At 42.4% G+C, this 15,148-nt stretch overlaps 1 protein-coding gene across 1 annotated transcript in view; it reads left to right on the forward strand.

Moving 5' to 3' along the window:
• ARHGEF28 (Rho guanine nucleotide exchange factor (GEF) 28) overlaps window positions 1-15,148 on the forward strand; it is a 99,076-nt gene that overhangs the window by 65,545 nt on the left and 18,383 nt on the right. The window contains exons 25-36 of the mRNA XM_010582869.1: window positions 307-429; window positions 827-944; window positions 1,795-2,049; window positions 3,007-3,083; window positions 3,793-3,971; window positions 4,650-4,744; window positions 5,599-5,781; window positions 6,601-6,732; window positions 7,456-7,541; window positions 11,107-11,145; window positions 11,235-11,282; window positions 13,078-13,557. Coding sequence (XP_010581171.1) covers window positions 307-429; window positions 827-944; window positions 1,795-2,049; window positions 3,007-3,083; window positions 3,793-3,971; window positions 4,650-4,744; window positions 5,599-5,781; window positions 6,601-6,732; window positions 7,456-7,541; window positions 11,107-11,145; window positions 11,235-11,282; window positions 13,078-13,557 — 1,815 coding nt within the window. The remainder of the gene's footprint in view (window positions 1-306; window positions 430-826; window positions 945-1,794; window positions 2,050-3,006; window positions 3,084-3,792; window positions 3,972-4,649; window positions 4,745-5,598; window positions 5,782-6,600; window positions 6,733-7,455; window positions 7,542-11,106; window positions 11,146-11,234; window positions 11,283-13,077; window positions 13,558-15,148) is intronic.

Here is a 15,148-nt window from a genome sequence, read left to right on the forward strand (position 1 = left end):
AAATGCAAATAAGTCTCAAAGGGATTGTGATTGCAAAGAGGTGAATTACAGTAATTGTTCTAGCTGTTATTGACAAGACTGTAGCGGAGGTTGCCTGTGCTCTCTCCAGCCTACATTCCTCTTCTTGCTCCCGAAAACAGCTAGCCCATTTTCATTCTGGAGTGACAGGCCCTGTTAGTGAAATTCAGAGAACTTGAGAAACAAGTAGCATAGAAGTTCCATATTTGTACAAAATACATTAATTAAATGTATACACTTTCCTGTTAGGCACAATGTTGAGCACAATTCACTTATTAATTTCTTCAGTTTTCAGAGGAAAATGCAACTAAAATGAAGAAAATATACGGAGAGTTTTGCAGCCATCAAAAAGAAGCTGTTAATCTCTTTAAAGAGTTGCAACAAAACAAGAAGTTCCAGAATTTTATTAAAGTAAGTTTAATAAAAACTTGGATCGTGATCACTATTGACAAAATACTCAGGAAAAAGATACGTAGCTTTTACTTAGATTAGGATTGAAATTATATTCAGTAACTCACTTTTAATAGCTAATAAAAATGGCAAAGTTTTTTCCTCTTTAACCAGTGAGCTTATAAATTACATTTTTCTTTCAAATTTTAGAAACCTTTGGCATCCAGTATGTATTACACACATGTTCCTGTTATAGTACACCTCATCCCTCAGGGCAGCAACTGTTCCTTGGGGCTGGTTCAGATAACCCAGCATTTTGTTTTAGCTTATTCTAGTGCATTTAGATCATATTTCTTATTAGTCCACTGGTGGTTTAACACGCATTTACTACTTAAGGTATATATTTGTATCTGTGCAGCTGAGAAATAGTAACCTGTTGGCGCGACGCCGAGGAATCCCTGAGTGCATTTTGCTCGTCACCCAGCGAATCACCAAATACCCTGTTCTGGTTGAAAGGATATTGCAATACTCAAAAGGTGAATAAAAGCTAAAGTGTTGCTTCATATCTGGAATTCTAGCGCGTTTCTAACCTAAGGAATATGCACTGCTACAATATAACAAAAGATGAAATTCACTGCTCTGTGGAGAACCAGGGCAACGTAAATATCTAATGTTCGGGCAAACATCACCTAAACAGGGTGTCTGGTGTATGTAGTCTTTGTCAAGGCTGGGCTGCGAAGATTTCCAATATTCCAGCCGGGTGAGCCACGGAAGTCCAGAAGAGCATACTTGTTTTAGGAAAAGATCTTGACTAGAGTATGTGAACTAATTCAGGCATGCATCTGCACCTTCTTTGAAATTAATTCTGGAGTCTTGTAAATAGGGCTAGGCAAACGTTTCATAAGTTACTCTCCAGTTTTTCAAACAAAGCTTGAATGACCTCTGGAATTTCATAGAGCATTTAGAAATACTAATAACTTACAGATACTGCCCCCCAAATGGGCAATAAATGAGCGTTACAGAAAGTTCCTTGTCCAAATGCAAACACTTTGTGCTTGCAATCCTGCTTCAAGTTTTTTTTTACTTAGCCAGAAGAGTAATATACTATATGATTTACTTAGCCAGTTAAATTTTTAAGTGCTAACAGCTCATAAATATGTCGGAAACTATTCCATGTGTTGTTCTGACTAATGAATAAATCTGAGGTACATGTCATCTTTTAGTAGGCAAGTAAAATAAAAGTAGATGCCTCTTAACTTAAAATGATGTATTTATCAATTTAAGCTTTGCATCATGTTGATTGTTCCCAGAAAGTAGGGGATGATATCTTCTCCTGAATATGCTGACTACTATCATGTTGGGTTTTTTTTTGTTTGTTTCATACAGAAGGAACAGCAGAACATAAAGACCTGTGCAAAGCCCTTCGTCTAATTAAGGACATGATTGCAGCAGTAGATTTGAAAGTGAATGAATATGAAAAAAAGCAAAAGCTGTTGGAAATTCTCAGTAGAACTGAAAACAAAACATACACAAAGCTGAAAAATGGCCATGTTTTTAGGAAGCAAGACTTGATGAGGAAAGAGAGGATGATACTTCATGAAGGTTTAGTGTACTGGAAGACAGCGACTGGTCGTTTCAAAGGTATTCCATCTGAGCAGTAAAGTCCTTTAACTCTTTATTTGCCAGTAACACATGAAGATTGGTTGCTTTAAGATTGAAAATACTTTATTACACTCTTTTGCAAACATTAATTTCTGAGGTAATGGTATTGAGAATATGCCACTAATTGCTAGAAGAGTTGATCCAGAAGCTGCCATGGCTTGTGGGTAATCCACTGTAAGAAGACAAGTTCACATACAAAGCTGTCAGCTGCATTTCTTCTTCCAGTTCCCTCCTTTTAGTTCATCGGTTTGCAGTTTCATTCCATAACATAGAGTCTTGACTTACACATTTATATTGTTTACAGTACTTGCCATTGAAAATAATGCATGAAAAATCACATGCTGTTCTTCAGTGGTGCTGGGACAGCCACAGCATAAAAGAACATCTGAAGCCACATTTGGCTGGAGCCTCATTTTTACATGCAAGCCCAGAATTTGATTTTGGTGTTAATCACATGTAGGGGTTGGGTTTTTTTGGAGCTTACTAATATTTGCTGTAAAACTTTATAAAGCTATGTGTTCATCGTTATTCCAGAAATACTTTTACCAGTGTAATAGTGTGCTGTATATTTTACAGCGTAGGCAAAACGAAATTTATGTGGGACGGTCTTTGCCAGGTTGCCTGTGAGTGGCTAGGGGAAGCTGTACTGACATTAGAGTGAGGATTTCTTCTTTCCCTGGGCTAGTGTTCCAGCATGGTGCTGCAGGAGGGTAGATGGCAGAAAGTGTGGTCGTTCCTGGGAGATGCAAAGTGATGACGTGCAGTTGCTTCATGCAAACCATAGGCTAATCCAGATATTTCCTGTTTAGTTTACTGTAGGATTCTGTGGGATATTTATTGATCAAGGCTTCTCTCTTTTTAAAGATAAAAGAGGAAATTAACTATAATTGTAATGACTTTAATTAAAAAACATTATTTTTCTTTTCTCATTTTAAGAGACATTAGCTTTGCTTCTAACTGATGTACTACTGTTCTTACAAGAAAAAGATCAAAAATACATCTTTGCAGCTGTTGTAAGTATATTACCAGATGTTTGAATATACACATTGCACTTTTATTTGTATATTTCTTGAAAATTAGGTCCTTTTCTAAGTTATTCCCACATAATGGGGTTTTTTTCCCCTAAAATCCTGGTATTGTATTCAGAAAAGTAATATGCCAGTATATGGAAAATTAAGTTTATTTTCAAAATTAAGTCATTTTTTTAGGAAGATGGGTGAAAATAACAGAATGCTATTTTTAGTGTCAAACCTCATCTGATTATGAAGGTGGGAAGTAGATCAGGCTCTTTCAATTATCTAAAATAAATTTTAACTTCTGGTTCTGTAAAACAAAACAGAAGAATAATTTTAACTGCAAATGTAGTAGTAAACACACATAATATGCATGAAAGGTCATGGAGAGAAGTTCCCAAACTATATAAATATAAACATTATATGAATACTGTGCTTCAGTATCATTGAGCCTCTGGGATTTACTTTTTAGCACATACCCAGTGCTTTACTTGTTCATAAATACTATAATGTATTTTTAAAAATAGTTTAAAAAGATGTCCAAATACTCAAAACTTGCAGCCTTTTACACCTGGTGAGAACATACATAGTCTTACTGTACCAGGACTAGAATTACTCCAATTCATTGGAAAATCATGCTCTTCTGAAAGTGTGATATTTTATAAGAGAGTCATTTATTATTTGCGTGTGCTGTGACTGTTTCCCCCAGGACCAGAAGCCTTCCGTTATCTCCCTTCAGAGGCTCATAGTAAGAGAAGTGGCCAACGAAGAGAGGGGGATGTTCCTGATCAGCGCTTCATCTGCAGGGCCTGAGATGTATGAGGTTCATACCAACTCCAAAGAGGAACGTAACAACTGGATGAGGCATATTCAAGATGCAGTGGAAAGGTAGAGGAAAAGGCTTTTGGTTTTCATCCTGGCAGTCCAAAGCAGATGGGAGATTGGTTGGACATTTGTGGCAGCGTACTCTCTGTTCTGCATTGCACTGGATACATCCTGTGAGGTTGGGTTTTCCTCTGAGCTCAGGATTCACAGACCCCAAAACCTCACTGTCACTTCAGCCAAACTTCCCGTGTTACTTCTGGTTTCCCACTGAATCAGCAGACCCTTCCCACTCCCCATTCGGTGTCCTTACCAGCCATTGTAAGTTTCCCTCACCTTTGCTTTTGGCACTGGATGCTTTCCAGAGTCCTGCAGGTGTCCATACAACCATCTTGGGGCAATCCCCGATCATGCCTGTTATCTTCATGTCAGCTCCTTACGAATGGCAGGGAAAACATTGCTCCTTATGGGGCCCAAAATTATGCTTAGCACAGCAAACCTGTTTGAGGGCCAACCACCCATTTGCTGCACGATGCAGCCTTGCCAGAATTAAAAGGAGTTCTTCAGTCTGGTTTATGTCCAGTTACTGCTTTCTAAAGAAGTGGACAAATGGCATGCTTCTGGATTGTAGGAAAAGTTGGTGCTAATGTTGTGTTCTGTTTATTATGAATACAACACTGTACTGAAGATGAATGTATGATGTGCAGATTTTGCTTTATTCACCTTTGTCTTTCATCTTTGAAGTTGTCCAGAGGAAGAAGAAGAAGGAAAAATGAGTGAATCTGATGAGGACAGACGTATTGCTGAGGCCAAAGCATCCAGAATTCAGAAATGTCAAGGTGTGGTACTTTTCCTGCCACTCTGAGAGCTCCTGCATCCTGAGTTCAGGATGAATGAATCATGTGCCCATACTGGCTGGTGCTTTCAGAGTGGCTCAATAGGCAGAGTCACAGCAGAGAAACCTGGGGTGATCTGATGGTATAATGTGAGTTTTGAAAGAGAACCTTTTTTCCGAAACATTTTATATTTTTGCTACATTACTGTGAGTAAAAAAGAAGAAGAAAAATGAATGCTTTCGGAATAAACACTGAATTTCCCAGATTTGCATCAGGAGCAGGTAGTTTCATGTTTGTGGAAATACCTCAAATCTTCAGTAATTGTGTGGCTTTGTGCTTATTAATGGCATTTCATCCTTTGCTGCTGTTATTTTTATCTGAAAATGTAGCTGATAGGGATAAATTCTGCTTCCTTAGTTCCCCTACACCTAAATTCCACATCTTTATGCTTCTGCAAGGAGAGAAGTTCCAGCAATGTCCTTCCTGTTGAGAGCCACAGGGAAGGGCATCCTCTGCTGAGAGTAGGTATTCTTCTTTGACGTTGAGGCACTGAATCAGCACATCTTTGGCTGCCTGAGCCAAGTGCTTTTCCAGCATTGATCACTGTGGGTGCAACAGGAGGTAGCTGAGGACCACAGAGCGCAGCCAAGGCCCCCTCATCAGGGCACTCTCTGCCAGGGTCTCTGCCAGCTTTCTTTAGGACAGACTATGGGATTAATTTGGTTCCTGGCCACTTATAAAAGGCCTAGCTCGAGCTAGCAATGTCTATGTGGCGTAAGGATTAGAAGGTTGAATGGAGATCATGCTTTGCCTGTAGGATAAAAAATATTAATACAGTGTTCAATTTTTGTTGACAGAATTACTGAGTAACCAGGACCAGCAGATCTGTAGTTATTTGGAAGAGAAGTTGCATATCTATGCAGAACTGGGAGATATGAGTGGGTTTGAGGATGTTCATGTAGAACCTCACCTGCTTGTCAAACCTGATTCTGGAGAAACTCCACAGGCTGCTTCATTGCTGGCAGCGGCACTCAAAGAAGGTGAGTTTGCATGGGAAGAGTGGACTGGTGGCCCTTCACATGGGCAGATAATTCAAGGTAACAAAGTACAGCTGTGTTGTTGCCTTGTGCTGCTATTCTGTCAAGTGTCAAGAACTGGCGGTGTCAAAACTTGGCAAAGGGCATTGAAGAGAAGTCTCTCAAGTTTATGCTTGTCAGATGCACAAGGTGGCACCTGCCAGACTGTGAGATAAGGGGTATGTTTAGTGTATAACATCATATGTAAGCAGGCAGAGTCTGATGTGACCAGTGCTGGGCTCCTCTGGACAAGAGACATTGACAAACTGGAGCAAATCCAGCGAAGGGCACCAAGGTGACTAGGGGGCTGTCACCTTGGCCAAGGTGACATCTGAGGAGAGGCTGAAATAGTTGGTCTGTTCAGCCTTGAGAGAAGAAGGCTTTGCGGGATCTCATTCCTGTGTAATAGGAGGATCCAGAGAAGACAGATTTTTTTGCGGAGGCACATGGTGATAGGATGAGAGAGAGGCAAGAGGCACAAGTTAGAACACCGGCAATTCCAGTTAAATGAAAGGAAAAATTATATACTGTGAGGGTGGTCAAAAACCAGAACAGGTTGTCCAGAGAGGCTGTGAAGTCTCCATCTCTGGAGATGTTAAAAGCTTGTCTGTGCAAAGCTCTGAGCAACCCAATTTTGTTCCACCAGCTTTGAGTAGGGCATTGGACTAGATGACCTCTGAAAGTCCCTTCCAACCTAAATTATTCTATGATTCTGTATCATTGATTTATGCATTAAGGAGCTATTTAAGGGGCCTCTGTAATTCTGCATGTTTTCCTCTCTAGTTGAAAGTCTCCATGTTGCTGTAATGACATCACAAGTGAGTGAAAAAGACAGATCACCAGAGGAAAGCATTGAGGAATTAAGTGTGAAGCACAGATGTAGTGCCAGTGAAATCTTGGAATCTGTTCCTGGTGGTGAGTAAAATTTGATGCTTTTACATATTCAGAGTGCTAAAATAATTGATACTGGATTGTTTTTTTTGGAAAGCTTTCTCAGTGTATTCCAGAATCAATAGAAGATAATGTAATAAAAGTTGTCTTTGGGCAAATGCTCAGATAGTGTAAATTGTCATATAACTTCATTGAAGTAAATGGATAGTTTGCCTCCACTGCACCTTTTCTGTAGCACATGCCTGCATTCAGCAATATTGAGTCAGATTTGCATATCTCCATACACTTTCTCATCATTGAGGCTTAGCTCCACAGCAAGTCTGTATTGCAGTATAGGCCATTCCCCAAGTCAGCCAATTTTTGTCAGAAGGCCTGGAAACCAGGATTGACATCCTAATAATTTCAGCTGTAAAAGGTAGCATGGATTTCTTGCAAAAAAAATGCAAATAAAGTCCTGTAAAAACTATTGCTGCAGAGCATTTTTAGTGATATGGCTATACTTCAAATTTGTGTAAGTGAAACACTACTAATTTTTAAGGTAGGAAAAACTTGATTGTTCCACCTGTGCCATCCTGGCTTCCAAATTTGTTTTACCCCAGCCTAGAATCCATTATGTAACTCCAAATTATGTAAATCTCCATTTTCAGCATCCTGTGAGTAGCTGTAAAAAAGCGTGGCCTTTGTTTCGCTAGTCAGAATATGCTTTGATACCTTTCTCTTGCATTTTATTGGGGCTTTATTTGTTAAATGCAGAAATAACAGAAGTTGAAGAATCATGTGAAGTTGATCTCAGTGTTGAAAAGGAAATGGCAGGTGCCAATCTAGAGGATAAGGTATTGTAACCAGTTTTTCTTCCTGTGTTGCACATCGCACTCTGGGCACTGGGAATGTAAATGCTGTCCAAATTTTTATGGGGTAGCTATAGACACTTCCAAAACACAAAGCACAGGATAGGCACATTTCACCCAAATCCAGATAATTCAATTTAGTAGAGGTCACTGCAATTAATAATGAATTTTTAAAAAGCAAACATAAACAATCCAAATGCAGAACGATTTTTCTGCCAGGCTTACAGATCGGTGGGTTGTCATAACAGCCACAGTGTTTTCGTACCACTTGTATGGGCCACTTAAGTGCCTGGTTCTCTGCTGTCATCATTCAATACATCCATCTCTATGGAGCTGACAATAGTATTCCCTCTACTCCCTCCTCCTATTCACAGGATGATGAAAGTCTCCTGCAATGACTGAGACCTCAGCTAATGCAAGAAAGACTTATGCATTGGAAGAACTTCGTCCTGAGAACAAGCACATAAAATAGGATGGATTGTCTTACACCAGCTTGCTTCAGAATTTTGAATTAAAACAAAATGGAGCAATTAGTGAATAGAAGAGAAACTGCCCATTTTTCAAAGTCCTATAACTCATAAGCTACTCTGGGGAAAAAGCAGAATCAAAAGGCAGTTCTGGGCAAAATTAGGAATGGCAAATTTCATGTAGCAGCAAAGTGTTAGAGTAAGAGCAGTATGAGTTACTGTGTGGAAATAAAGTGAACTGTAATTGTGGAGTCCTTAGGTGGAGAAACAGGACCACGAAAGGAATAAAGGGGAGAGGCAAGAATAGAAGATACATGACTTGAAATGGAAAGCAAAGTTTGCTAGAAAAGGAGATACTTAGCATACTGTCTTTGCATCAGATCTGAAAGAGGGCTTGTGTGCCTGAAACCTTGGGGCTTTTTTTTCTAGCTATTTCTGGAAGACTCCTGCTAATACACTAATCTGCCTATAACCTTGCCTCATGTTCAGCTCTAGGTCGTCGTCTTACCAGACCGCTGTGTTAGAAGGGATTAGGTAGAAGAGTGTGTGTGGAAAAAATGGGATGGAGACAAAAGTCCAAGTGAGGGAGCACAGAAGCTAGGTGAGGGGAAATAAAATAACCTAATAGAGTATAGAGGGGCTCAAATCTAGTCCATTAAAAGTTCCAGCTCCACATAAAAACACTTCCATTGGGGTTATAGGAAGATAGAGCGAGGCTTTTCTCAGAGGTGCACACCAAAACAATGAGCATCCAAGTCTACAGGTTGCAGCAAGGGAAATTCTCACTGTATGTAAGGAAAAAAACCAATCACCATGAGGGGGATCAAGCAGGAGCAGGTTGTCCAGAGAGGTTGTGGGGTCTCCATCCTTGGAGGTTTCCCACATTTGACTGGAGAAGGCCCTGAGCAACTTCATCTAACTTTGAAGGTAGCCCTACTTTGGGCTGCAGCTGGACTAGAGGCATCTGCAGCAAACTCCTCCACCCTAAGTTACTCTTCTGGTCTGGCCTGCTGTTTGGGCAAGACTCATGGCACATCTTACCATGTCAGAATTAGACTTACCAGGAGGTGGCAGAACGAGCAAACGAAACAGGCGAGGCAAGGGCTTTCAAGGGCGGAGGATGTTCTCCTGCCCGCCTTCGGTCGCCGGGTGGGCAGTCCTGGGGTGGTGGGGCAGCAGCACCGGGCTCAGGCCAGCTGGCCTGGGAAACCAAGAGCCGGACAGCCGGAGCGAAAGCCCCCAGCTCGGAGCTTAGACGCTGACCAAGCATCAGAAGGAAGAGTGTTGCCTGTGCAACACGTGGCGTCCCAAGCAGGCAGCTGTGAGAGGTGGTCTCCATCTCGTCCCCCCTGCTCCTGCCTCGTAATCGCATCTCCGGGGGATTGTCTGAGGCGCTGTGCACGCAGCCTGCCCTGGGATCTGACCGTCCTCATCTCCACTGCTGCTCATCACTCTGAACCAAGGTGCTAGGGAAGAGTGGCAGGGAGGTGGTGGTGGCCTGCAGCACAGGTTAAACTGCTGAATATATTTGCTTCGGACCTAGCTGGACTTACAGGGCTTGTGCTGAAGCTGTAGTGGTGCAGCTGCAATGCTGCTGTCACCCCGGCTAGCTCGACTAAACCTGCCTTGGGCTCGTCCCCCAGCGCTCAAGTGGTGCTGCAGTGAGGAGACCACAGGCACCTGGGGCGGCCACTTGCTAGCCCTTGGCCGTGCCACAGCCAGCTAAGCCTTCAATGCCCCTGTACGCCTCCTTTATTAAATTAAAAAGGGCTTCAAAAACTGAAAGAAGCCCCATTCTTGTTCAGCATGTGAGCTCTCCTCTTCCTCACCCTGCCGGCATCTCCTTCTCCTCTCTCAGCCCTGCTCTTTCTCCTTGCCTGCTGCTCATCTTGGCCGCCTAGCAAAGGGAAAGTGGAGCTCCCTTGTGTTAGTCCTTGTGTTGCACTGAGGCATCCGTGCAAGGTCTTCTGCTTCTCACAGCAGAGCCGAGCAGTTACGTGGCTCCTGGGTGCAGTGAGAAGCGGAGGAGGAGGTGAGGACGTGGAGAGGGAATGGAGGGAAATACCGAACAGAGATAACGAGAGAGAGAAGTGGAAGAAATGCTGCAGCCGGTGCTCCCTTTCCCCCTAGCTTGTCTGCGTTGAGCTGTGTTTCGGGGCCTGGCCTTTTTAATCTACATTTTCAGTTATTGCAGCTAAATGGAGCAGCTCCTTTGCTCTCTGTGGTGGAAAATGAGACTCAGTAGAGAACTTAGGAAAATCGGAGAGAGCGAGCAAATACTCCACAAACCCTCCTCTGCTCCTCTGAAAAAAAAAAAAAAAAGAGAAAAATCATACTGGAAGTCTTTTCAGTGTAGCCTCAGAAGGGATTGTATTTTATTTCTCCACCGTTTCACCTTATCTTTCTCAGAGGAGCTGTTCTTCATGATGAAGGGATTATGGGTGGCTTCACCCCATAAATTTAGAAAGCTTCTTAGGAAAATGGAGCAGGGTGGAAAGTGTGAAGGGGCTGAGCCTTGCTGCAGTGGACAGTAGTATCCACGCTGGTGCATTTTGCAGAGTATAGGGGGCACACAGCCTTTGCTCAGCACCTCAAAGCACGTATAAGGCATTCACCGTAACCCACTGATGTGACTTCTGCTAGCTTCTTGCTCCATTAGTGTCACTGTTTTTGAAAAGTCTTGTACTGTTTCATCCTACTATAAGTAATCTAAACCCACTGTGCTGTATACACAGAAGTTTGATTGCTGTATTTCAAAACTGTCAAGTAAACAAAGAATGAATGGAAATGTCTTTTCTGTGTAGCATTAGTCATGAGAGGATTAAAATTGTGGATGAAATATTTTTGTTTTTACAGTTGTGCTTAGAATCTCTAGTGATTTCCACAGAAACTCCAGTGTTGATGAATTATTAGTCTTTGTAGGTTATTGCTTGTATTTTCACATACCCACAAAAAGGTTTGACTCAGCACTGCATATATGAGTGATATGAATGTCTCCACTAGTTTAAAAAAAAATAAATTACCTAGATGATACAATTCTAAAGTTAAAACCTACTTTTTAAAGCAACATGTGTTTATTTTAGGGAGGAAGTATGAGTTTCCCAGGATCTACAGGGACAGAGGTGAGTTTATTTAAACCCCAGACAGAATGTAGTAACTATTTAGTTAACAGTGGTCAAACCTTTGAAAATCCTTCTCTTTTATTTTCTAGATTGTACAAACAATCCAGAACTTAACCCGTCTCTTGTACAGCATACAGGTGACTACTCCACTGCTAACTTTGTAGAGTAATTAGTCTTAATAATTTACTTCTTAATGTTTGTTTTCATCTTGCCCTACTTTTAGACATCATGTCAGTGAATACTTATCTCTACCGACTGTTGCATAAGTTGTCATATAATATATTTTTATTCTACATCAGTGGTAGGTTTCTTTTAAGAACTGAATATTGCTTGCTGGCTTGGAGATCAACCCCCCACCCCCCCAAAATCTAGGGGGAAAGTAAAATGATGGCTTTAACAGAACTGATGTAATTTCATGTACAGATTTCTAAAATTATAGTTCAAAATATTGAAAAATTTTAGTATTTTGTTTAGAAAATTCTCCTGGCTATTAGTAAACAGTGCCTCTGCCACTTACATAGCAAACTCAACCCAATTTAGATATTTCGATCTCAATTAATTATTGCATATGTTCTGTAGGGCCTTAGACTGAAGTTTTTGCCTCTTCCATGCTAAGTTTGAATGTTTTAACTTATTTTTTCTTATTTAGATGCAGTTTTATAGTTTTATTTTAAAATATTTCATTTAAGTATGTTTAATTTTTAGACCCTCTTGACGTTAGCATATTTCATAATAATCCTGGAAACCTTGGGCTTAGAAGTTAAGTGGATTGAAGCAATGCAAAAGCGAAATAAAAAGCTTGTAATTCAGGCAAAATTTTTGAAAAATTGAAAAAGAGATAGCTTAATACGAGAGGGGCAGTAAGGCAGTAAGGCTTGGGATAGTGCCTTAATCATTCAGACCATGAATTGGCAGTATAGGTGCAGAGAAACAAGCAGGGATCCTGTCCTTGCCCTGTTTACAAATCACTGGAACTGACCCAATACTGGAGGAAGAGGCAAGAAAAGTGGGAACTGCACACTGCATAAAGTTAAAAACTCTTTCTGGGTGGACAGCGTGGGGTAACAGGGCTGTGGGAATTCTCTGGGAATGTCTGCTGAAGTAGATTCCCATGCCAGCTCTTGAAGATAGGCTGAGCAATAAGTGCCTCAGCAGATCTAGGGCTTTCTTGCTTTTCTTTCTTCTTAATCCCAGCTATTTATTTTTGTGTTATTGGAGGATGTCACAATCTTTAATGCAAACAATGTCACAACATCCTTGTGAAGGACGGAATATAGCGCTCTCAGTTGTAAAATAAACTACTGAAACATCAAAACTGAAATCATTACTATACTGCAGATTTCTGCCAGCACAGGTATCTTGGTCAGGTGCATGTAGCAGTATGGTCCTGGTGCCATGGCTCTGTTGGCAGGTGCCTGTAGGACTGATGTTAGTAGGACTGCACTGTTGCCAGTTAGCAAGGAGAGCCTTAGGGTTGGAGTGAGTTGTGCTGGAAACAGTACAGTTTTATCTGTATAAGCCACATCTGTGTTAGGAATACTTTGTTGAGTGTAGCATTCCCAGTGCCTTAATGCCCTCTTTAACATGAAAAATCATTTTTCCTCTGTGTCTTAACATCCTCTGACAGAACAGGACCCCAGCTGTAACTGAAGTGCATATGCACAGCTGTAACGTAAACGTATAATAATAAGTGTAAACCAGAAGCTGTGTGAAAAGTGCTTGAAATGGTTGAGTGCTTTTAGAAACATGTCTTGGTAAAGGCATGAACACAGCATTTTCTCTACTTGCATGAGGAATAACCTCATCAAAAGCATTTAGCGCCGATATTATGGGAGGTTGAAGTATTTGCATACAATGCTTCTATGTAAAAATACAGAAATGGATTAATGCTAATATTTCAGCATTTGTGTCTGATTTTTTTGTGGTGTCTAGGCAGCACTAGCTATCCAGGACAGCCACAGAGAGCTCCGTAGGTTACTTCTGCAAGAGAATGAGAAGACTGGTCGGGGCCATGGTTCTCGGCTAAACCTCCTTCTGGAACAAGAAAAATGCCAGAATCTGGAAAAACAAAGGGTGGAGCTGGCCAACATACACAAGCTGAAGCAGCAGTTTCAGCAGGAGCAGCAGCGGTGGCTACGTGAATGTGACCAGCGGCAGCGGGAGCAGGAGGCAAGGGAGGGCCAGCTGGGGCAGCGGGAGAGGGAGTGCAGGTGCCAGGAGGAGCTGCTGGAGAAGAGCCGACAGGGACTGGCGCTGCAGCTGCAGGAGTACCAGCAGAGCTTGGAGAGGCTCCAGGAGGGCCAGAAAATGGTGGAGAGAGAAAGAGACAGTGTGAAAATGCAGAAGAAACTCCTCTGGCACTGGAAGCACGGTCAACAAAGTAGCCTGTTGTCATCCACAGGGAGCTATGAGGTGTGTGGTTCCCCACTGTAATTATATCCCCGACTGCAGACATAGAGAGACCTTCCTTGATGAACAGACTAGTACATCTGGGTTTTGTTGGTTGACAATGTAATGAGTGAGCATGTGGGAAGCTGAGGCACAGGCATATCCAAGGGCTTTGTTTGAACCTCATGAAGTTTAACCAGGGGAAGTGCAAAGTCCTGCCCCTAGGAAGGAACAACCCCATGCATCAGTATATGCTGGGGGCCACCCAGCTGGAAAGCAGCTTTGCGGAAAAGGACCCGTGGGTCGTGGTGGACACCATAAGCCAACAATGTGTCCTGGCCACAAAGAAGGCTAATGGTCTCCTGGGCTTCATTAGGCAAAGTGTTGCTAGTAGGTCAAGGGAAGTGATCCTTCCCCTCTACTCTGGCCACACCTGGAGTGCTGTGTCCAGTTCTGGCTCCCCAGTACAAGAGACACATAGAGCTACGGGGTGGGGGGGGTGGAGAGGGTTGAGCGGAGCGAGGCAGAGGTGGGTGTCCAGTGAAGGGCCAGAAAAATGTTTGAGGGACTGGGGCATCTATCCTATGAGGAGAGGCTGAGACTGTTCAGCCTGGAGAAGAAAAGGCTCATGGGGGTCTTGTTAATGTATGTAAATACCTAAATGGAGGGAGTAAAGAGGATGGAGCCAGGCTCTTTCCAGTGGTGCCCAGTGATAGGCCCAGAGGCAATGGGCACAAACAGAAACACAGGAGGTTCCCTCTGAACATCAGGAAACACTTTTTTCCTGTGAGTGTGACCGAGCAGGAGCAGGTTACCCAGGGAGGTCATGGAGTGTCTATTGTTGGAGATATTCAGAAGCCATCTGGACATGGTCCTGGGCAACTTGCTGTGGGTGGCCCTGCTTGAGCAGAGGGGTTGGATCAGATGACCTCCAGAGGTCCCTTCTAGTCTTAGCCATTCTGTGATTTTAAGCTGGGTGCCCTACAGAAGCCAAACTCAGATGGATGGGTATTAAATTGAAGAGATGGAAATTGTGAGAATCTGTGTTATATTCTGCTTTGCTGCTGTGTTTGCAAGATACATTGTGTGTCCTGCCTCTTGTAGGAAGGCTAAATTATTGTAATGCTTGACACATACAAAGCTTTTAGTGAAGTCTTTGGCTGCTGTCCTTGTTCCTGGACAACAGCACTGTCTTCAGTGAGGAAAAGTGGCTGCTCCAGGGGTGGGAAGCTCCAGGCTCCTGTGAACCCCACGTGTCAGGCCTTCCCCTGAAAGGAGCCACTCCTTAGGGGAAGAGGTTGGTGTGTGACTCCATTGCTGACAGTATAATTCCTTGGAGATGGTTATTATTAGGGGATGCAATTTAAAGTAGCTCTGAAGCTGCTTAAGCATTTAACACTAAAAATGATGTAAGTTTTTGTTGAGGGTGAAGGATAGAGGCTGACTCTGAACTCAACTGTCTGGTGCTCACCTGCCAGTTGGGACCTGGCTTCTAGTCCCTGCCTCGGTGAGTATGGTCTTGATTTCCATTACTGTTCTCTAAAGCACCTGAAAATCAAAACATTTTGCCTGGCTTTTGCATATATTGAAAGCTCGCTGACCCAAACAGCTTTTT

Source organism: Haliaeetus leucocephalus, unplaced genomic scaffold (genome assembly GCF_000737465.1).
Source record: "Haliaeetus leucocephalus isolate CR32 unplaced genomic scaffold, Haliaeetus_leucocephalus-4.0 Scaffold849, whole genome shotgun sequence".
Classification (NCBI taxonomy): domain Eukaryota; kingdom Metazoa; phylum Chordata; class Aves; order Accipitriformes; family Accipitridae; genus Haliaeetus; species Haliaeetus leucocephalus.